This window comes from Megascapheus bottae, chromosome 22 (assembly GCF_031878675.1).
Source record: "Megascapheus bottae isolate mThoBot1 chromosome 22, mThoBot2.hap1, whole genome shotgun sequence".
NCBI lineage: Eukaryota > Metazoa > Chordata > Mammalia > Rodentia > Geomyidae > Megascapheus > Megascapheus bottae.
This window is the reverse complement of record NC_143530.1, coordinates 14579690-14601091: the sequence shown is the minus strand read 5'-3', so window position 1 is coordinate 14601091 and position 21402 is coordinate 14579690. Positions and strand designations below refer to the sequence as shown.

The 21402-nt window shown below is 49.3% G+C and overlaps 2 protein-coding genes across 3 annotated transcripts; one reads left to right on the top strand and one right to left on the bottom strand.

Moving 5' to 3' along the window:
• Positions 1-121: 121 nt before the first annotated feature.
• On the top strand, positions 122-5338 carry C22H6orf136 (chromosome 22 C6orf136 homolog). Its single transcript, XM_090356131.1, has 6 exons — positions 122-312; positions 2282-2668; positions 3098-3186; positions 3921-4121; positions 5077-5146; positions 5225-5338. Exons 1-6 carry the CDS (start codon positions 241-243, stop codon positions 5336-5338), a joined length of 933 nt encoding a protein of 310 aa, XP_090212257.1. The 5' UTR covers positions 122-240.
• Positions 5339-5642: 304 nt separating this feature from the next.
• On the bottom strand, positions 5643-19898 carry Dhx16 (DEAH-box helicase 16). 2 transcript variants are annotated; one of them, XM_090356118.1, is made up of 14 exons: positions 19548-19897; positions 17049-17296; positions 16567-16729; positions 16259-16315; positions 12728-12982; positions 12395-12598; positions 12120-12311; positions 10008-10148; positions 9652-9814; positions 9442-9560; positions 9267-9334; positions 6667-6829; positions 6406-6567; positions 5643-5784 (listed from the first exon to the last, which is right to left on the bottom strand). In XM_090356118.1, the coding sequence occupies exons 1-14, from the start codon at positions 19752-19754 to the stop codon at positions 5656-5658; spliced, it is 2271 nt and encodes a 756-aa protein (XP_090212244.1). In that variant the 5' UTR covers positions 19755-19897; the 3' UTR covers positions 5643-5655. The 2 variants fall into 2 exon arrangements, with proteins under 2 accessions (XP_090212244.1, XP_090212245.1); XM_090356119.1 differs by lacking the exon at positions 16259-16315 and having other exon boundaries at positions 19548-19898.
• Positions 19899-21402: the final 1504 nt, after the last annotated feature.

The following is a 21402-nucleotide window of genomic DNA, read 5'->3' as shown; positions in this document are numbered from 1 at the left end:
TGCGCAGGCGCCCTAGGACAGCCGCCAGTCCCATCAGCGCAGGCGCAGTCACGGCGGACCCAGCGCTCAGCTGCCTCTCCAGAGCCAGCAGTGCGCAAGCGCGCAACATCTCCGTTTCCCTCCCCTCAGGCCCTTGGCCCCCCCCCTCCCACCTTTCCCCTTCACGAAGCCGGCTCCGGGGCGCGCTCTCCCCGTGAGGAGGCCGGACTCGGGAAGCGCCCTCTCCACTCCCGGAAGATCATGTACCATCCCAGTCGGAGGGCGGCCGGGCGTCTCGGCCCCAGCCTCCGCGCCTACCAGGCTCGACCCCAGGTGAGAGCAGGGCGGCCGGAGCAGAGGCGAGGGGGCGGGGAGACCCTCCTCGGAGCCGGTGTGTGGGGCGGAGCGCGCCGGGCCCCGCGCAGGCGCAGTGGCTCCCCGTCGCCCCTTCCCACCTGCTCCCGGCGGCGCGTGGGCCGGCCCGGGGTCGCGCGGACCCGCGCGGAGGGCTGGCGGCTCTGCCTTGCTGAAGGCGGGCAGGCGGGGTAGGGCAGCGGGGCGTGTCCACCTTCGCCCGGGCTCGGCGGTTACCTGTGCCTGGAGGTGATTTGAAGGGCAGGGCGTGGGGAGGTGAACCGCTAGGCCGCGCCGCTCGCCGGTTTCCCGGCTCCGACCAGGATCCCGGGCCTCGCCGTGCCGCCCGCGCATCCTGCACCCAGAGCGCGGTCGAGGCCGGAAGGCCCGCGTGGCTGGACCAGGCTGTGACCCGGTCCGCGGCTGTCAAGATCGCCACGCCCCCGGCCGGTCTGGGACCCGGCACTCGCGCGGCCCGCCCCGAGGCCTTCCTCGGGAGCCCGGGCAGGATTGACTTTGGGTGACCTCCCGAGCTCCAAGTTTCCACGTCCGTAAAACAAAGATCAAGTCCACCTGTAACGGTGGTCTCGAAGTTTTATATACATTCATTATCTCTTATAAACCTCATAATAACCCAGTGAGTCTTCATTGTCCTTTATAAAAGAAACAGGCATACGGAATGAGACTGAGGAAGGTTACACGAGACAACTGGAACTCACTTTCCTTTTCTTTCAACTGGGTGTCTCACAGTTACTCATGGACGCCTGTTGTAGGCCACATCTCATCTACCATATAATAAAACCAGTTCATCCAACAGGCATTCTTGCGATTCTTGCTATCAGAAAGGTGGAACTGGCCCCAAACTGTAGGGATCTTGGGTTTAAGGGAGCTCCTTAACACAAGAAGGAGGTATTTGTTTATGAAACTTGTTTCCTCTTATTTGCATTAGTAATTTCATCTGTTCTGTGGAGTTGTAGGTGGAGTCAGACACTGGTAGCTCACACCTGTAATCCTGTCTGCTCTAGAGGCCTAGATCTGAGAATCACTTCAACGACAGCTGGGGAAGGAAAGTCTGAGAGACTTTACCACAGTCTTAACTAGCAAAAAGCCAAAACTCCAGCTGCAGTTCAAGTGGTAGAGCACTAGCCATGAGCAAAAAAGCTAAGGGACAGTACCCAGGCCCTGAGTTCAGGCCCAAGCACACACAAAGTAGTAGGTAGAGAGGAGGAAGAATTATAGAAAGGGTGACACTGGTCAAGATACACATGGTTACTTCCAAAAATAGACATTGAACTGAAGCCTCCCCCACTTTTTTTTTTTTTTTTTTGTCAGTGGTGGGGCTTCAACTCTGGGCCTCAGTGCTGTCTCTGAGCTCTTCAGCTAAAGACTAGTGTTCTATCCCTTGAGCCAAAGCACCACACCAGTTTTCTGGTGGTTAATTGGAGATACAAATCTCACAGACTTTCATGCCCAGGTTGGCTTTGAACCATGATCCTGAGATCTCAGCCTCCGGAGTAGCTAGGATTCCACGAATGAGCCACCAGTTTGGCCTGAAGCCTCTTTTTACACCTATTTGTTTTTGTTAGTTGTGGGGCTTGAACTAAGAGGCTGGCCTCTGTCCCTGAGCTTTTTCACTCAAGATTAAGTGCTCTACCACTTTGAGGAACAGCTCCACTTTCGGTTTTCTGATGGTGGTTAATTGGATATGAGTCTCAGACTTTCTTGCTCAGACTGGCATTGAACTGTGATGCTCAGGTCTCAGCCTCCTGGGTAGCTAGGATTATAGGCGTGAGCTACCACTGTGTGACATTGTACAACTATTTAGAGATAATAATCATAAATAATAGAAGTAGTAATAATAATGTAGATGAAATGGAAGCCCGTTAACAAGCATAGTTTGAATGAAGAAGTTATGGGCATCTGAATTGTTTCCATTCTGTCTCCTTAGGATCAGCTTTCTCCACGGATGCTACCAATCCCACCCTTCTGGCCCCACTCTACAACACCCACTTGTCCATCTTCTCTTTTCTGGTCCCCTCCACCCACACGTCCTCCAATCCTGTGTTCTTCCCAAGTTCCCTCTCTTCCACTCTCTCCTACCCTGACCCTCAACTCACCATGGGTGGCTCTCCCTCCGGAAAAGGGGGTGGAGGAGCCAGGACCTGAATTGCACAGTGGATGCTTGGATGGGCTTAGGAGCCTTTTTGAGGGACCTCCTGGGGCTTTGATACCTTTCCAAGCCCCTGGAGCTGCCCAGCCCTCCCCTGCCACGCCTTCAGGAGATCCCAGGATGCAAGAGCACCTGGCCGTGATGTATGAGAAATTAAGACAAGAGGTAAGTCTGTTCCAAGGGGCCTTCGTCTGTACTGAGAAAGGATGTAGGCAATCATTGAAGAGAGGTTGGAGACCTGATTTCCTTCTTAGACCAGGAGGCAGATATACAACAGTCCCTTAAACACAGTCCAGAGGAAGAAGATGCTCTTTCATCTGGACTGAGGAAGGGTAAGCACAGGATCAGATGGCACTGCCCTTGGAGGGGGCTGAGCCCTACAAATAGAAAAGTAAAAGGCTGGGCTTGGTGTATGGTGGCAGAGGCCACACCACCACTTCAGAGGCTGAGGGAGTAAGATGCGGAAGGAGTTCAAGGCCAGATTGAGCTACATAGTTAGGCCGCCTCTCAAAAAACAATAAAAAAACGCAGTAAGCTTAAGACCTAACAGCATGCTTTCTTTCCCACTGAGTCGACGCCATCTTCTTCCCCCAGCTCCCCAGTCTCTTGCTTCACTCCCACGACTACTCTGTCTACTCATCAGATGTGGAGTTCATCAATGGGATCCTCAACATTCGAACCAAGTGAGAATCAGGCAAGGGGGAGGTGCTGTACGCTAGCCCCTTTTTCCCGACAAGGTTCTAGGCTGCTTCTCAAACAAGTTCTTCCCCTTCTTTGAACAGAAGCCAGTGTGTTATCCACCACTCAAACACACCCCTCTACCCTCCCAGCCCTGTTCCCAGGGCTTGAACTCAGGGCCTGCACACTATCCCTGAGCTTCTTTTGTTCAAGGTTAGTATTCTACCACTTGAGCCACAGGGCCACTTCTAGCTTTTTTCTGCTTATGTGGTACTGAGGAATGGAACCCAGGACTTTATGCATGCTAGGCAAGCACTCTACCATGAAGCCACATACCCAGCACTCGGTATGGTTGTTTGTTTGTTTTGCTAGTCCTGGGGCTTGAACTCAGGCCTTGTCCCAGGGCATTCTCAAGGCTAGAGCTCTACTACTTGAGCCACAGCACCACTTCCGGCTTTTTTTCTATGTACATGGTGCTGAGGAATTGAACCCGGGTCTTCATGCATGCTAGGCAAGCAGTCTACCACTAGACCAAACTCCCAGCCCCAGTATGGTTTTTTTTGATCCTGCTAATTTGTGTGTGTGTGTGTGTGTGCCAGTTCTGGGGCTTGAACTCAGGGCCTGAGCACTGTCCTTGGGCTTTCTCAAGGCTAGAGCTCTACCACTTGAGCAACTAAGGAATCGAACCCCAGTCTATTGATCCTGCTATTAATGACATTTTTCTTATTCCTCTTCACAGGGGCCGGTCATTGTACATTGTGTCACTAACCTGTTGTCGTATCCTGGCCTGGAACTACTTTGCACATCTTCGGCTGGAGATTCTACAACTAACCCGCCACCCTGAGAATTGGACACTGCAAGCCCGCTGGAGAATTGTAGGGTTACCTATCCACATGCTCTTTCTGCGTTTCTACAAGCGGGAAAAAGAGGAGCTTTACCGGTAAAACAGTCAAACCGTAATCTTAGCCTGTGACAGTGTGGTGGTCTAATATCACCTGGACTGTGTGTAGAGGGATAGTATTACTTTAATGTAACAAAAATACTGACTATATACTACAAAACCTTTTGTTTCTTCACACACTTATTGTTCTCCCATAATTACTAAACAAATAAAAATTCTTGCCTAAGTTGAGCTTCATAGCTCAACTAGTAAGTTTCTGGCTTGTAAAATCCTGATGTATTGGGCTCAGCCTTTTAACAGTGTATGTAAGCAGTCAAGCCTCTTGTACAGGCTAGGAATGTGGTTTAGTGGTAGAATGCTTGTCTAATATGCATAAGGCCCTGGGTTTGATTCCATGGTACAACATTAACAACAAAAATAACTATTAAAGTAGAAAAACTTTTCATTAGAAAAAAAAAAAGATTTTTAACATCTTTAAAATTGAGGCCATTCTGACTTCTCAGAGGCCAATCTGAGGGTTAGGATTTTTTTTCCAGTCCTGTGGCTTGAACTCAGGGCCTAAGCAAATGTCCTTGGGCTTTCCTCAAGGCTACACCTCTACCACTTGAGCAACAGCACAACTTCTGGCTTTTCTATGTGTGTCGTGCCAAGGGATCAAGCCCTGGTCTTTGTGCATGCTAGGCAAGTACACTACCACTAGGCCAAACTCCGGCCCTGAGTGTTAAGATTCCCCAGGTGGTTAAACTTGGCAGTATAGGACAGTAAGAGGTTGAGGTAAGATGATTACAAGGTCAAGTGCAACACTGGCTGAACTAGTGGGACCCACCATTCTCTAGATGACCTAATATATAAAATAAAGCATTATCCTTGAACACAAAGAGACTCAGGGACAGCACCCAGTTCAAGCTCTACAAGTGACCAAAAAAAAAAAAAATTCCTTTAATTAAGCATTTGGACAGTAGCTTCTCCCTTAGAAAGTCTCTTCCTTTGCCAGGACCTACGATGCCTTCTCCACCTTCCACCTGAATTCCAGTGGCCTCATTTGCCGACATCACTTAGACAAAGTAAGTTCTGGAGCTGGGTGGGGTGAGCTGAAGGGTGGACAGCTTGTGTGCATCTTCACTTCACTATTCTCTCTGCAGATGATGCCTTCACATTCACCTCCATCGCCTGTGAAGAAGCTGCTAGTGGGAGCTCTGGTGACTCTGGGGCTGTCAGAGCCCGAGCCCAGCTTAAACCTGTGTCCCAAAGCCTGATCCAGAACTCAGGTGGAATTGCACTGAAAACTTCGCTACGCACAAGAGGAGGTGGAGACAGCAAAGATCTGCAGAGCCAGTTGCCTCCCCTTTCCTTCCCATCTCATGCTGTGTAAAGCTGCTGTGTAACTTGACTTGTAAATAATAGTTACGTGATGGTATGAGATGGAACTTCAGATGTCACTTTCTGTGCATCCCAAAAGTTCCCACAAGCTTTATTCAAAAATAATTTTATTTAACAGGTATTAAACAATGTACAGAAAGAAAAGGTGCTGGTATCAAGATCTGTTTGTGTACCTTCCCATTTGTCCTTTTTTCTAGCCCAGTTCTTCACCTGTCTTGCCTATTTTTTTTGGCATTTTCTTTGTGTGGGGATCTTCGACCTCCTTGGCCTTGTAGTAGTGGGGAGCTACTTCCAAAAGCCAACTGCTCTCCATCTCCAACAACTAGAAGAGAGAAAAGATCAGTAATCCCAAGTGTGTGGGTCTACCAGGTTCATTTCCCATTGAGTGCAGGGCTGGGAAAAGGTACTGGCTCGGTTACATACCTAAAGCACAGATACAGCTTTACATTCAAAATATCAAGTAAGCTACTCTAAGAACAAACTGAAATGAAAAGATCCTCGAGGACAGACCCCATCTGCTTTACTTACCATCGTAATTCAAACACTGAAATGTTTAAACACATTAACACACATTTAAGTGTCATTGAATATGAGTTACAGTTCTCAGATGCTAGAATACACCAAGCCACTTGTTAGAAATGATGACTTTTGGGGGCTGGGATTGTGGCTTAGTGGTGCAGTGCTTGCCTAGCATGCATGAAGTCCTGGGTTCGATTCCTCAACACCACATACACAGACAAAAATTTAAAAAAAAAGGAAAAGAATGTGTGGACACCCCACTGAGCAGCTTTAGTGGTCTGGGAAGGGCAAGCTTGAGAGAACACATGGTCCAGCAACAGGGGAAGAGTTGAGGCTGGGAACTGAACTACTGCGTGGCTTCAGGGGAAGAGCTTGCTCCTCTGGGGGTTCTGGGCAGACGGCAGAAGAGTGAAGAAACACTGACCTTGCGGACCCGGATGTAGTCCCCCTGGCAGGAGCTCAGCCCAACTTCCACACGCTCCAAGAGCCCTTCCAGCTGTTCCCGCACGTCCCGGGCTCGGCGCATGGATCTGAACTGTACGAAGTTCTCATAGCACCACTGGGAGGAGTAGCCACTCTCAGCCCACTAGACAGAGGGTTCAAAAGAAAAGTGAAGGCTCTTTCAGTATACCAGAGGACCACAGTCTCCCACGTTCCCACATTCCCACTCACGCAAGCCACTGACCTGTGTATACACGTTTAGCAGAACCAGGTGGTCTCCACCAGGGAGGAAGAAGTTGACACGGGCATTGTCAGCATGGACAACCTTGTCCTTAGGCCGGTAGAAGATGGAGTTGTTGACAGAAAGCATGGCGGCCACTGTCAGGATCTCCTCTGAACAGCTGTACCTGAACAGGAAAAGAACGACAGTTCAAAGCACGGCACCTAAGAAGAGGCACACACTGAGAGTGATCACTGGTGGAGTCTTATGTGGAAGAGCTAGTCAGGACAGTGGCTACAAATCCCCCAGGGAATTTGTTTTGGTGGTGGCAGCAGCAGCTTTGTAGGGATGAGTGGGGAGCCGTAGTGTAACCATCCTGTTATATAGGATAATGGCACCTGAGGCAGGGCCAGGAAAAGCACTGGGGACTTTTTTTGTTGTTTTTCAGTCCCAGAGCTTGAACTCAGGGCTTGGGCACATTTCCTTGGGCTTTCTCAAGGCTAGTACTCTACTACTTGAGCCATGGCACCACTTCTGGCTTTTTCTGTGTATCTAGTACCAAGGAATTGAACCCAGGGCTTCATGCATGCTAGGCGAGCACTCTACCACTAGGTCATGCTCCCGACCCAGCACTGGGGACTTCTGAAGGTGCTTTGTAGAAAGGTATGGTGTGTGCCCTGGGGAGAGTTGACAACCACAGTAGAGGAATGGCTTTAAAGAGGGAGTCACACAGCTACATCATCTACATGTTCCAGCCTGAAACCTCAGGAATGAGCAAGCAGGAAGAGCAGCCCTATCTCCCTACCTCTTACAGAAGGAAATCTTCCACCTCCATTCCCAGCCCAGGATTTTCTTTTTTTTTTTAATAGAAAAGAAACAATAAGTAGGTTTTATTGATAATACCAGGCTTAAATCTGTGTTTAACAAGCAAGCCACATAATAGCACCATGGTTAAGACTCTAGCCTGCTTTTCCAAGCTGTCATTTTACAATTTATTAAGTAAACAGGGATCAAATATCTCTTATCCCCCCCCCATGTGATCTTTTATACACACACTGTCAGTAAGTCCCACTTGGAACAGCTGAAAATCTTTTTAGTAAAAGCTTTAAAGATGAGCTCATAGATTCAGTTTAGGTTTCCCTAAATGGAAGGAACTCCAGCGAGTGGTTGCCTAATCAGAGCCCATTATTTTTAAGTTATCCGCCCATTCCAATCCTCCTCAACCATAAAACTCCACTTTCACTCAATTATTGAAAACCTACATACAACAAAGCAGAAGGACTAATTTTAATTCCTCAATCTCTCAATCATGTTCGCAAAAGAAAAATCTATGGAAAGAATACTTACCAAAACCAGATTGGAAAATTAAGCCCATATAGTTACCAACCAGGTTGCACACACTTACATCAACTGGTTTTGTATACATTCTACAACAGACCAGGACAAAGTTTAGAAAAGATTTAAGAAATAGATTCCTAACTACAGAAGTTGAAAATTTCAAAAGGGTATGAAAAAAACTAAAGACTTCCGTCCCTTTTATGTTGCTCAAAGAAATAAACTCTATAAAAATATATACAATTTTTACAGACAAATAGATTTATAAGTTCTTCCGTCTTAAAAATTGAGGATATTCTGCACTGGTAACTAATTAGTGAACTTCAAGTCAAGTATTCTTGGCCATTACTAGGCTAATAAACTAAGAATCATTCAAACTAAGTCAAAATAGAACAGGCATAAAAGTCCTGAACACTTTTGACTTTGTCTTCAAGACATATATCTGGGAAAGCTAATTGAAAAGACAAAAAGCTTCCCTTTACACACTGTTGTACAGAACTGAGGCTTCTAGTCATAGATTACCTGTAGCTTAAGTCCATTTTACAAAGGTCACTGGCATTGTTAGTACTTTGCTTTTAACACTTTAGGAAAGTAATGAATTTGGTGCAGCCCTGGATTTTCTGTTGTCAACCTTATCCACTTATTATGATCAAGAGCACATCGTGTTTATATTTTCTGTGTGTTTTTTTTGCTTTTGTTTTTTTGGCAGTCCTGGGCTTGGACTCAGGGCCAGAGCACTGTCCCTGGATTTTCTCAAGGCTAGAGCTCTGCCACTTGAGCCACAGTACCATTTCTGGTTTTTTGCTACATATGGGGTACTGAGGAATCGAACCTGGACCTTCATGCATGCTAGGCAAGCACTCTACCACTAGGCCAAACTCCCGGCTCCTTATGCGGTTTTTTTGTTTTGCACTGTGGCTTGAACTCAGGGCCTTGGTCTCTTGATTGGCATGCTTACTCCTCCTAGCACACTACCACTTAAGTCACACCTGCAGTCAAGGTTTTGCTGGTCAGTTGCAGATACAGCTTTTGCTGACTTTTCTTCCCTGTGGTTTCTTCAAACCACAATCCTCAGATCTCAGCCTCCTGAGAAGTTAGGATTACATGTCCAATCCACTGGCACATGTCTGTGATGGTATTTCATACAATAGATTTTGGAGGGGGGCAATGGGAGTTTTAAACACCTTGTTATTTGCTAAAGGACAATACGATCAAGAAGAGAAAAAGAGGAAGAGATGACCCCTGAGTCAGAGCAGCATCTCTGGGGTTGGGAACGGCAGAAGACTTACTTCTCCGAGGCCAAGATCATTTTAGATAGCATGGGGTCCACAGGCAGCTCTGCCATCTTTCGACCAGTCTAAGAAGAACAAAGAGATAGATGAGTCTTCCCGCAGTTTCCCTGCTTCATTCAACAGGGGTCTCTCACTTTATCCACTCGCAGCCCTTGCCACCCAGCCACCTCACCGTGGTGAGCTCTCCAAGGTGATTGAGGGCTCCTAGAGCGTACAGTTGTTCCAAAGCCAGCAACAGGGTCTCATATGGCGGAGGGTCCAGGAAGTCAAAGTGCACCAGGTCATGGATCCCTGGAGAAAGATGTGAAGGATAAAGACCCAACATACAGGCCAGGGAGCTCACCCCTTCCTGCCTCTCCAGAGTACCTTGAAACCCACTCACCTAAGCTCTTAAGCAGCAGCACAACATTGCCCAGGCTGGTCCTCTGGATCTCAGGCACTGTGGTCTCTTCCAGCTCATGCTGATAGGCCCAGGCTGTGTACAGGCGGAAGCACTTCCCTGCAGCCACTCGACCTGCTCGCCCAGCACGCTGATTGGCTGAGGCCTGGAAAGAAAGGACAGGTAGGCTGGCTGATCATGGGGACAGGGAAGACAGAGGAAAAGGCAGTATTTAGGCAAGAAATCTGAGGGTGCAAACTGCTCTTCTCTCCCCTAAGTGGGGCTACCCTCATTGCTTCTGAGTTGTCCCCTGAGGGGACAATTCTGCCTTTCCCTACCCCATGGTGACCCAGGCTGACCTTGCTGCAGGGTGTGACAGTGAGCGACTCCATGCCTGTGCGGGGATTGTAGCTCTTCTGCTTACAGAACCCGGGATCCAGTACATAAATGATGCCCTCGATGGTCAGTGAAGTCTCTGCAATGTTGGTTGCCACAACCACCTGAGGACAAGCACATGGGATCAATCCAACCCCCACTGGCTACACAGGAAGAATAATCTTAGAAAGCTGGGAGTGGAGAATCAGGGGCAGTGTGTGTGTCAGGGGGAGGTAGAGGAATTAATGACTAAGACCAGAAGGTGAGAAGACCGGCAAACAGGTAACACAAATGGGGTCAGCAGGGACGCAGTGCAGGAAAATGGAGAGTACACCAGGCTCTTCTTCCAGAGATGGGCGATAGTGGTGCGCAGGTTCTTGTCCCCATCCTCCTTGCTACCACTCCATATTCACCCTCACACACCGCTTCCTGGAACAGCCTCCCTACAGCCACGTCCTGGCTTCTATTCCAAGGGTTCATTGGACATCTGAACGGTCCCTTTTTCCCTAGACCAGGGGTGATGCTGAGAGTTGAACTCAGAACCTTATACTTGCTAGACCTGCATTCTACCACATCAGCCACACCTCTAGCCCTGATTTGTTGACTATGGAGAAGGGGTCTATTGAACTTTTCTGCATGTGCTGGCTTTGAACCATAGTCCTTTGGAACTTAGCCTCCTGAGTAGGCAGGAGTATGAGCTACCAGTGTCTGGCCACAGTGGTCATTTACCGTAGAAACCTGTCACATCACTGCCAGCTTCCTCACTGCAAAAGTCAATCCAAAGCTGTGTGCAGTGGCTCACACCTGTAATCCTAGCTACTCAGGAGGCTGAGATCTGAGAAGCAGAGTTCAAAGCCAGCCTGGGCACAAAAGGACCTGAGATTCTTATCTCTAATTAACCTCTAGAAAACAGGAAGTGAGGCTTGGTTAGAGCAGTAGACTTGAGTTGAAGAGTTCAGGGACAGCGCCCAGGCCAAGTTCAAGGCCCATGACCAAAAAAAAAAAGTCAATCCAAGAACTTTAACACCTAAGGCCCTAAGCCCCAGCTGCCTTTCCAACCTCTACTATCTTCACTTGTACCTCCTCACTGTTCCTTCTTCCCAGGTAGCAGCCTGCCTGCGTTCTCTTTTCATTTGTCTTCCTCACCTTCTCCTTATCAGAGAAGCTTTCTGGGGCTGCGAGTGTGGGCAAGTGGTAGACGGCTTGCCTAGCACTTAGTTTCATTCCTTGTTACCAACATACACAGAGAAAGTCAGAAATGGTGTTGTGGCTCAAGGGTAGAGTGCCAGCCCTGAGAAAGCTCGAGGACAGGACTGAGGACCTGAGTTTAAGCCCCAGGACTGGCACAAAAACAAAACAAAACAAAACAAAAAAAGCTTGTGCACTATCTCCTCCTATGAGGATACAAGTTCTGAGGCTAGGCTAGACTTTGTGTTACTCATCCCTTTGTTGACTGTTGTTGTTGTTGCAGTGTTAGGGACAGGAGCCAGGCCCTCCAACATGAGGGACATGCTAGGCAAGTACTCCACCACTGCGCTCACCCCAAACCCACTTTACAATCCTTTAGTTGCCACTCTGCCAAAAGCAAAGTCCCCTGCATCTCAGCGCACAGTGGATGGTCTTGGGCCACTGTCATACTACATGAGCCTCATGAGGCTCACAGTCTCACCTCCAGCACACCTCAGGCCTCCCTCTGGTATCTTCCCTTTGGTTTCTCCAAGTTCCATTTCATATTCTACCTCCTGGCACACCAAGGGCTTCCCATCCCCTCAACCTTTGTGGTGCCACAACCTGGTTTGTGCACTTACTTTGTCTCAGTGTCCATCACATTCCTCTTCCTACAGCCTGGAAGAGGACGTGGCTGCTCCTCAGCCGCATCTGCACGAGTGCCCAGCACAGGCCTGTGCTCCACCACCCACCCTGTGCACAGTGGAGGGGGGAAAGAGTGGGGGTTTTTTGGACGCGATGTGTGGCTCCAAGTGGTACAGTGCTAGTCTTGAGTAGAAAAGACAGGTGAACAACCCTTCAGTTATAAAACAGAGCTTGAACAGGACTGTGAGCCCTAATGCCCTGGACAGGAGGCTGTGGTGACTAACCTCCTCAAACAGGTACTGTGGGATCTGGGTGGTCTTCCCTGAGCCGGTCTCCCCTTCAATGATGAGGACTTGGTGATTAGCGATGGCAGCCAAGAGCTCCTCTCGGAACGGGAACACAGGGAGGCTGCGACGGACAGCCTGGATCGACTCCTTCTGCTGGGCCTGTACTGATGGAGGGCGAGCTGAAGGCTCCTAAGGAAGAAAAGGAGGGCTATGAGCGACAGGCTAGCTTGGGGTGGGGGGTCGTCCTCCTATTGTCCTGGTTTCCCTCTTACCTCATCACCCTGCAGCTGAGTGGCACAGACAAACTCGATGGTCTCCTCCTCCTCCAGCACTAGCTGATACTTCTGCTCCTGGGAGGCAGCATCTCGAGCCCCAAATTTCAGTGATGCTGCCCCAAGCCGGGCCTCCTCCCATCGCCGCTGCTCTTCCCCAGGAGCGCTCGATTCCTCTTCCACGAGGTCCACAGCTCGCGCTGGCTATGGAAAGAGCCACAGGTAAACACCAGAAAACAGGGGTGGCCTTCTGTGCCCAGCGCCTCCTCTCATCACTACCTCTCCTCGTGGAGGAGCCAAGGCACGCTCCATCCTGTGAATGTTTCAGCTCACCTGTCCCCTGGTCTCCTTGGGCATGTGGTAGCGGTTGGTGGCCTCCAGCTTCTCTTGCTCACCAGCTGCCCGGTATTCGCGGGCCAGATCCCGCACTCGCCGCTTGTATTTGAGCTCCCGGCGTTCATGGCGGCTGAGCTCCACATCTCCAAAGAGGAACTCCTCATCAGCCAGCTCTGCTTCCAAGTCCTCCAGCTTCTCTCGCTCCCGCTTGGCCAGGTACTCTCGGCGGGATTTCTTCCGCAGCTCAGGGACCTATAGAAGGAAGGGGCAGTCCATCCTAGTGGCAGGAACACCTTACCCTACCCACCCCAAGTATGCAAGCTTGCGCCCTGCTCTGAACCATGCCCTCTAATCAGGCCAAGGCTGGCCTCTTAGCACTGACCCTGCACACTGCCTTCCAGAAGCAGTACTGAGCTGGAAGCCATCTTCTTCTGGACACATCTCATGCACGCTAGTAATCTCTTGTCAGGATGGATGTATCAAGGCAATTACTCACTTCTCACTTACTAGTTTATTCAAAGTATTATTAAGGGGAAAACAGACTTACCAACCATTCAAAAGCACAGACCACACACTGCCATCACTGAGACAAGGACAGAAATCTCTAGGGTGACAGTAGTACTCAGCCTCAGCTATTGTCTTGAACTCAATGGCTGCAGCTTGGGTAGGAGGAATTAACAGATAAACATATATACACACACACACACACACACCTATACATACATGTTTTTATAGAAAAATATGTGCTTCTATATACACATGTATATACAGACATGTGTGTATATAGAAATGTAATAGATATGTATATATATTGGAACAAGAGCAGAAGAGAGGGTTTTCTTTTTGTTTTTGTTTATTTATTTATTAATTTCTGTTTGGGTCATGGAGCTTGAACTTGGCCTAGGAACTGTACCTGAGCTCTTCAGCTCAAGGCCACCTCCCTACCCTTGAGCCAAGCCCCACTTCCCACTTTCTAGAGGTTAACTGGAGATGCTGGCTTTGAACCTTATTCTTCAGATGTCAGCCTCCTGAGTAGCCAGGATTACAGGTGTGAGCCACCATGCCTAGCGCTTTTTCTTTCTTTTGCCAATCCTGGGCTTCAATTCAGGGCCTGAGCACTGTCCTTGGGTTTTCCCAAGGCTAGAGCTCTAACACTTCAGGCACAGCATCACTTCTGGCTTTTTTCTGTGTCTTTGTGGTACCATGGAATTGAACCAAGGTTTCCATGCGTGCTAGGCAAGCAATGGACCACTGGGCAAACTCTGGGTCCCTTGTTGCTTTTTTTTTTTTTTTTTTTGCTGGTTTTGGAGATTGAATTCAAGGCCTGGGTACTGTCTCTAGGACTCTTTGTGCTTAAGGCTAGCACTCTACCACCACAGCCACAGTGCCTTTTCCGGTTTTCTGGTGGTTAACTGGAGATAAGAATCTCAGACTTTCCAGCCTGAGCCAACTTCAAACTGTGATCCTCTGATGTCAGCCTCCTGAGTAGCTAGGATTATAGCATGAGCCACCAGCGCCTGGGAAAATTTTCATATGATGGGTATATGGCTTTGTAGGACTAATCTCTCCCTATGCTTTGGTCACCTGGTTTTTGACCCAGGTTTCCCAGGACCCTGCTAGCTCCAGGCATGATCCACCTTCTTGTCTCTCCTGGAACTAGGAAAACCTCCCCTGCTGTGGAACAAAGCCAACCAATGCTCCCCAGTGAGAAAGTACTGTTTCTGTTTTCTACTTTTCTATTTAGTTACTATATTGTGTCCTATGAAAACTTAAAATGGAGTTTGCTTATAATCTAATCTGATTACCACAAAAAAGTACCTTCAACCTCATAGGTGAGAGGTGAGATAAGGTGAGAGATAATGATTTAAACTGGATATGGTGGTGCATGTCTGCAATTCTAACATTCAGGATGATTTTGAGTTACAGGCTAGTATAAGTAATAGCAAGAAGCTCTCTTTAAAAAAAAATAAGGGGGATCGGGAGTTTGGCCTAGTGGTTAAAGTGCTTGCCTAGCATGCATGAAGACCCGGGTTCGATTCCTCGGTACCACATACAAAGAAAAAAGCCAGAAGTGGTGCTGAGGCTCAAGTGGTAGAGCTCTAGCCTTGAGAAAGTCCAAGGACAGTGCTCAGGCCCTGAGCTCAAGCCCAGGACTGGCAAAAAATAAAAAATAAGGGGAGGAGTGAAGGCCACTAGGAGAGGCCTAATGTGAGAGTGCTTGCTAGCATGTACAAAGCCCTGGGTTGGATTCCTTGGTGCCATATACCCAGAAAAAAACTGGAAGTTGCGCTGTGTGGCTCAAATGGTAGAGTGCTAGCCTTGAGAAATAGCACAAGGACAGTGCCCAGTCACTGAGTTCAAGTCCCAGGACTGGCAAAACAAAAAACAAAAAAACTAAGGGAACTGGGGTTGTGGCTCAGTGCTAGAGTGCTTGCCTAGCATGCATGAAATTCTGGGTTCATTCCTCATACCACATAAACAGAAAAAACTGGAAGTGCTTCTGTGGCACAAGTGGTAGAATTTTCTCAAGTGCAGCAAAACAATCTCAAAGACAGACAGTAGCCAGGTCCTGAATTCAAGACCCAGGACTAGCAAAATAAAACAAACAATAACAGAAAACACCCAGCAAACCCATGGCTAGAAGTATGGCTCAAATGGTGTAGCACCTTTCTAGCAATTGCAACACTTCTAAGTTAAATTCCATTACCACCAGGAAATAAAAATTCTTTCCAGAAATTTAAGTGTGACCTATGGAATCAAGTGTTTGGGAAATTGCCTACTCTATCTGAATTTCACATTGTAAAATGCCAAGTTCATAGCCACTCGCAGTGGGTGATGCCTGTAATCCTAGCTACTCAGGAGGTTGAGATCTGAGAATCATGGTTCAAAGCCAGCCTGGGCACTAAAGACTGTGAGACTCTTATCTCTAATTAACCACTAGAAAATGGGAAGTGGGGCTGTGACTCCACAGGTAAGGTGGTAGCCTTGAGCTAAAGAGCTCAGAGACAGTGACCAGGGTGAGTTCAAGCCCATGACCCGCCCCTCCACCCCCCACACACAAAGGCCAAGTTCATGAGTCAACGGGCTCTGTCCCTTCTCACAAGACCACCACCTCAAGGAGATCAGAAAACCACAGGGAACACCAACATAGGTGGGAAGAGGGTATTTACAAACAGTATGTCTAAGCTGAGTGGTTGGACAGCATGCTCTGGGTAGACAGCCACCCTGATCCTCCAGGCACCCCTTGCAGAAGATTTTAGCTGCCTAAGATCTCATTAAGTCCTGGACAAAAAAAGTCACATTTCACTTCCTGATGTATAATGTATGTAGATCAGAGAGTGTGTGTGGTGGTTTTCTCCACTCAAGTCTTGTCTCAGTGTGTCCTGTCAATCAGGTCTGTCCTCTAGAGGCCTGCCCATCCACCAGCATCCTTACTGCACCTCCTCTGCCTACCCTTCCTTATGGCCAACCATCATGCAGTCCTTCCTTTTGTCTTCTGATCTCAGGTTCCTTACCCCTGGGACTCACCATGGCTTTCCGGTCTTCTTCAGCCATCTTGAGGCGCTTCTGAGCCTCTTCATAAGCCTGAGAAGAAACCAAGAGTGGAGAGGGGCATGAGGCAAAAAAGCCCTCACACCCATGGCCATTTCCTCTTACAGTCCCAAACATGGTAGACATTGTACTCCTCTCAGTGAGGCATCGCTGTGTTGTACACACAGTCACCTTTGCCAGGAGGCCTGCAGGGGTCCTCGCACCACAGAGTAACACACTCCTGGAGGTCACTGTCTCTACAGTCAGGACTTTGGAATGGACAGGACAGAACAAGCGGCTCGTACCTTCTTGTCTGAGCGCTCCAGGACATTGCGCGTCCGATCTTTGTCCCGCTGACGAACTCGCTGCGCAAAGGCATCACGTTCTTCCAGGTCCTGAAGGCGCTCTCGTTCTGTCCGCTCCCACTCGTCCTCTGATTCTGCTTTCTTTGTCTGCTCTTCATTCTCCCTGCAGACCCGACCACAGCATCAAATAAGAGTTTCCAAAAGAGCTGGGCGTGGTGGCTCTCACCCGCAGTCCTAGCTACTCGGGAGGCTGAGGATCACGGTTCAAAGCCAGCCCAGCCACTGAAAACCATAAGACTCATCTCCAATTAACCACCAGAAAACTGGAAGTGGCACTGTGGCTCAAGAGGGAGGGCAATAGCCTGGAGCTGAAGAGCTCAGGGGCAGTGCCAGGGCCAAGAGTTCAAGTCCCATGACAGAAGGAGAGAGGGAGTTTCCCATCATCCATTGCTCCATCCTCTTTCCCCAAGCTTTTCACTTACCCTGTCTTCCTTTTCCTTTTTTCAGAAATGTCTTCCTCTTCTTCCTCCTCCTCATCATAGTGTTTCTTCCTGAGATGTTTCCGCTTTTTACGCTTTTTCTGGAGGCTGCTCTTACTCTCATTCACAGTTTCCTCACTGCTCTCTTCACTGTCTTCCAACAACTTGTAAGATCTGTTCTTCTCTAGCAGGGCTCGAGCCTCTCGCTCTGCCACCCTAGCTGGCTTTTCTACCACCGGCTTCCGTGGTACCTGCCAATAAAGGAGACAATGCGGTGTATGAACAACTCCTGATCTTGGCCCCCCACAAAGCTCTGTTTCTAATGTAAAGAAGGAAATAAGTCATATTAAGTCAGCCTTCAGTCTCTGCTACTTGACTTCATCAGATTGGACAAGGACCCCTTACATGCTAAGCTTCCTTTTAGTCATCTACTGATGTGTAAAAGACATTTACTGAAGCCTGTCCCATGCACAGGACTATGAATACAGAAATAAAGAAGGGACAAAAATCTCCGCCCTCAGGTGGGCACCGGTGGCTCACGCCTGTAATCCCAGCTACTAGGAGGCTGAGATATGAGGATCACAGTTCAAAACCAGCCAGGACACCAAAGTCTGAGACTCTTAACTTCAATTACCCTCCAGAAAAGCAGAAGTGGCGCTGTGGCTCCAAGTGGTAGGGGACAGATTTGGACTAAAGAGCATAGGGACAGCATCCAGGCACTGAGTTCAAGCCCCATGACCGACCTCCCTCTCTCCCACCGCCCTGGCAAAAAAAAAAAAAAAAAATCTCTGACCTCATGAACATTTTGCATAGCTCTGTTCTTCCCACTGAGTAAGCCATTCCTACATAAAACCCTTCATATGCATGGCTTAGAACCAGACTCCTGGGACAACCTAGTTAACAGACATATAATGTCCTTAGGCTCATGGCACTTGTTTTTGGTGTTCTAGGTATTTATTTATTTAATGTCAGTTGTGGGGCTTGAACTCTGGGCCTGGGCACTGTCCCTGTCCCTTAGCACTTAAGCTCAAGGCTAGCGCGCTACCACTTGAGCCACAGCATCACTTCCAGTTTTCTGGTGGTCAATTGGAGATAAGAGTCAGACTTACATGCCCAGGCCGACTCTGAACCGTAATCCTCAGATCTCAGCCTCCTGAGTAGCTAGGATTACAGGCATGAGCCACTGGGGCCCAAATGTCAGTTGCAAGGCTTGAACTCAGGCCTGGGAACTGTCCCTGAGCCCTTATGCTCAAGGCTGGCACTCTACCCCTTTGAACTTGTGATTTTTCTGGTGGTTAATTGGAGACAAAAGTCCCATAGACTTTTTCTCCCAGGATGGCTTTGAACTGCAATCCTCAGATCTCAGTTTCCTGAGTAGCTAGGATTATATACCATAAGCCAGCAGCACCCAGCTGCTCTTTTTATTTATTTCAGTCTTGAGGATTCAACCCAGGGCCTCACACATGCTAGGCAAGTGCCCTGCCAGTGAGCTACAAGTTCCTTCTGTTAGGGTCCAGTCCCCCAATATTAGGGTCCACTTTCAGCTTTCTCTGTTTGTGTAGTCACTGAGGAGTCAAACCCAGGGCTTCCTGTATGCTAGGCAAGCATTCTAGCACTAGGTCACATTCCCAGGCCTGAGCCTACCTTTATACCTACATTTTCCCCAGTCTCATCCTGACAGATTCCAGGTCTTTGGGGAGAAGCTTTTCTTGATCTCTACTCTCCCTTCCTCAGCTCTCCCACAGAGTTTCTAACACACCCTCTAGAGACTGGTTATTTGACTTGTCGTTCGGGGACCACCACAATCATTTGGAAACTTGTTAGAAAAGTAGAAGCAGGGGCTCATGTGGTAGAGCATTAGCTTAGCAAGTACAAGCCCTGAGTCCAACTCTTAGTACCACCAAAAAGAATAGGAAGAGGGAGAAGGAGAAGGAGGAAGAGGAGGAGGAGGAGAAGGAGGAAGAGGAGGAGGAGAAGGAGGAAGAGGAAAGGAGGAGAGAGGAAAAAAAGGGGAGAATTGGGAGAGGAGGAGGACGAGGGAAGAAACACAGAAACAACTTTTACGCTATGCATTCAAATGTGCAATTTAGGAAGGGCCTTGCAGGAAAGGGCTCGGTGAAGGGCGGAACAATAAAACCAGCACTTCACGAAGCCTGGCCTGGGCCTGGCTCCCCGGGTCAAGCCCCACACCGCACAGGCGCGGGCCGGCGTGCGTGTCTGCAGGCGGGGCACCGGGGCCTGGGCCTCGCTGAGCTCCCCCTCGCCCACTCCCCACTCCGGAGCCCCGGCCCCCGCGGCCATCCCAGTCCCGGCCCGTGGACCGCCGAGGCGGGCCCGTCCCCTTTCCGTCCTCACCCCGGGCCCTACGCGTGCGCCCTTCCCGTGACGCGGAGGAGCTGGGGCAGGTCAGAGCGGTGCCTCGACGACGGAGGGAGGACGGGAGACGCTGCCGACGGTTCACAGGGCGCCGCCCCGCCGCCCCGCCGCGCCCGCCCCGCACACCTTGTGCCACAGCCGGAGGGCGAAGTCCCGCGCGGGCCCGCTGAGGTCCAGCGTGTCGGTGTCTTCCAGGCGCTGCAGGAACTCCTCGGGGGAGGCGAAGCGCTGCGCGTTGGCGATGAGGAACCGCGCGACGTGCCGCTGGCTCAGCCCCAGCACCGAGTGCAGCTCCTCCTGCACCCAGCGCTCCAGCTCCGCCGGCGCCGCCATGGCCGCACGCGCGCTCTCGGCTCCCGGCCGCGCAGCCCGCCGAGCCGCGGCGGCCGAAGCTCGGAGCTTTGGCTCTGCAGCCGAGCTGCCTCTCAGGTGGGATTTAAACCGTCCCACGAACCGTCTTCCGCGCCGCTCGAGCCCAGACAAGCTTTCAGAGTCCTATTCTGATCGTGGATTAATTCCACCCTCACCTGGGCGCGAGCCTGGGGTAGACTAAGGTTTATGCCAATTGTCAGCTGTTTACGGTTTAGCCTTAGTTTGGTAGAGGATGCAGCAGTCTGTGGTTTACATACAAAACTTGGTGGCTACGTGGTGATTAATGAGTCTCACTAGGCTTTCCTGCCTGCCCTGCCTTTGAACCACAATCCTCAGATCTCAGCCTCTTAAGTAGATGAGGTTATTGGCATGAGCCATCGGTGCCTGGCTTGCGATGTCTTTTGACAGATAGGCTATCAATTTTCTAGTACATTTTCCTTTTTTAATTAAAAAAGGAGGGGCTCCAGAGAGGAGCAATCTGCAGTGATGGGCTTATAACTACGCAACTTTGTTTAATAAAAGATCTAAAATCAAGACAAATATAAAAACCCAGCTAGGTATGTTGGCTTGTGCCTGTGATTGCAGGTACTTGGAAGACTGAGACAGGAAGATTGTTTGAGATCAATTTAGGCCACATCAAGACACTCTGTCTCAACCATGCAGAGTCCAAGGAGTAAAACAGATGTTTCAGATTTGTAGAAAACTGGAAGTCAGCCAGGCACTGGTGGCTCATGCCTGTAATCCTAGTGACTCAAGAGGCTGAGATCTGATGATCACAGTTCAAAGCCAGCAAGGGCAGGAAAATTCTTATAAACACTTATCTCCAATTTACCACCAGAAAACTCGAAGTGGAGCTGTAGCTCAGAGGTAGAGTGCTAGCCTTGAGCAACAAATGCTCAGGGACCCAGCACCCAGGCCTTGAGCTCAGGCCCCATGTCCAACAAAAAGAAAACTAGAAGTCTTTAAAATGGAAAAACACCCTCATACCAACTGTACTTGAGCAACAAAGCCATGATTTACTTTGGTGGTACCAGAGTCTGAACTCATACTTGCCAGGCATCTGCTCTAGTACTTGGGCTCCACCTCCAGCCTGTGAATACTAATTGTTTCTGAACCTAAGACCCATTGTCTATCAGAAGAGGAGCCTTTCACTGAATGTTGAAGGAGTTTACTATTCCAGGTTCTAGGCTTTGGTAAATAGCTCTGGATTAGCCACCTGGGGTGTGTTCTGTACTACTTAGATGCTTGAATGGTAGCTGACTTTGGAATACTGGAACTCTTTTTCTTTTTTTGGTGAGTCATGGGGCTTATACTCTGGGCCTGGGCTTGTCCTAGAGCAATTTAGCTAAAGGCTACTGCTCTACCCCTTGAGCCTCAGCACCACTTCCCATTTTTTAGTGATTAATTGGAAATGAGTCTCTTGTTCTTTAATGCCCAGGCTGTCTTTGAACTGCAATCCTCAGATCTCAGCCTCCTGAGTAGCTAGGATTACAGGTATGAGCCACCTCACCTGGCAAGAATACTAGTGAGAAACGGGAAATGACAGGCTGGCAAGCCCCAACACCCCCCAACTTGGCCTAGATCTGCTTGACCTACGCCCGCCCTGGGG

Coding starts and splice junctions, on each gene's coding strand:
- Dhx16 (XM_090356118.1), bottom strand. CDS start 19,754: ATGGCGGCGCCGGCGGAGCTGGAGCGCTGGGTGCAGGAGGAGCTGCAC. Junction 17,297..19,547: donor CCCTCCGGCTGTGGCACAAG/GTGTGCGGGGCG, acceptor CTTTATTGGCAG/GTACCACGGAAGCCGGTGGT. Junction 9,561..9,651: donor GCTGCTGCTTAAGAGCTTAG/GTGAGTGGGTTT, acceptor ATCTTTCTCCAG/GGATCCATGACCTGGTGCAC.
- C22H6orf136 (XM_090356131.1), top strand. CDS start 241: ATGTACCATCCCAGTCGGAGGGCGGCCGGGCGTCTCGGCCCCAGCCTC. Junction 3,187..3,920: donor ATCCTCAACATTCGAACCAA/GTGAGAATCAGG, acceptor TCCTCTTCACAG/GGGCCGGTCATTGTACATTG. Junction 4,122..5,076: donor GAAAAAGAGGAGCTTTACCG/GTAAAACAGTCA, acceptor TTCCTTTGCCAG/GACCTACGATGCCTTCTCCA.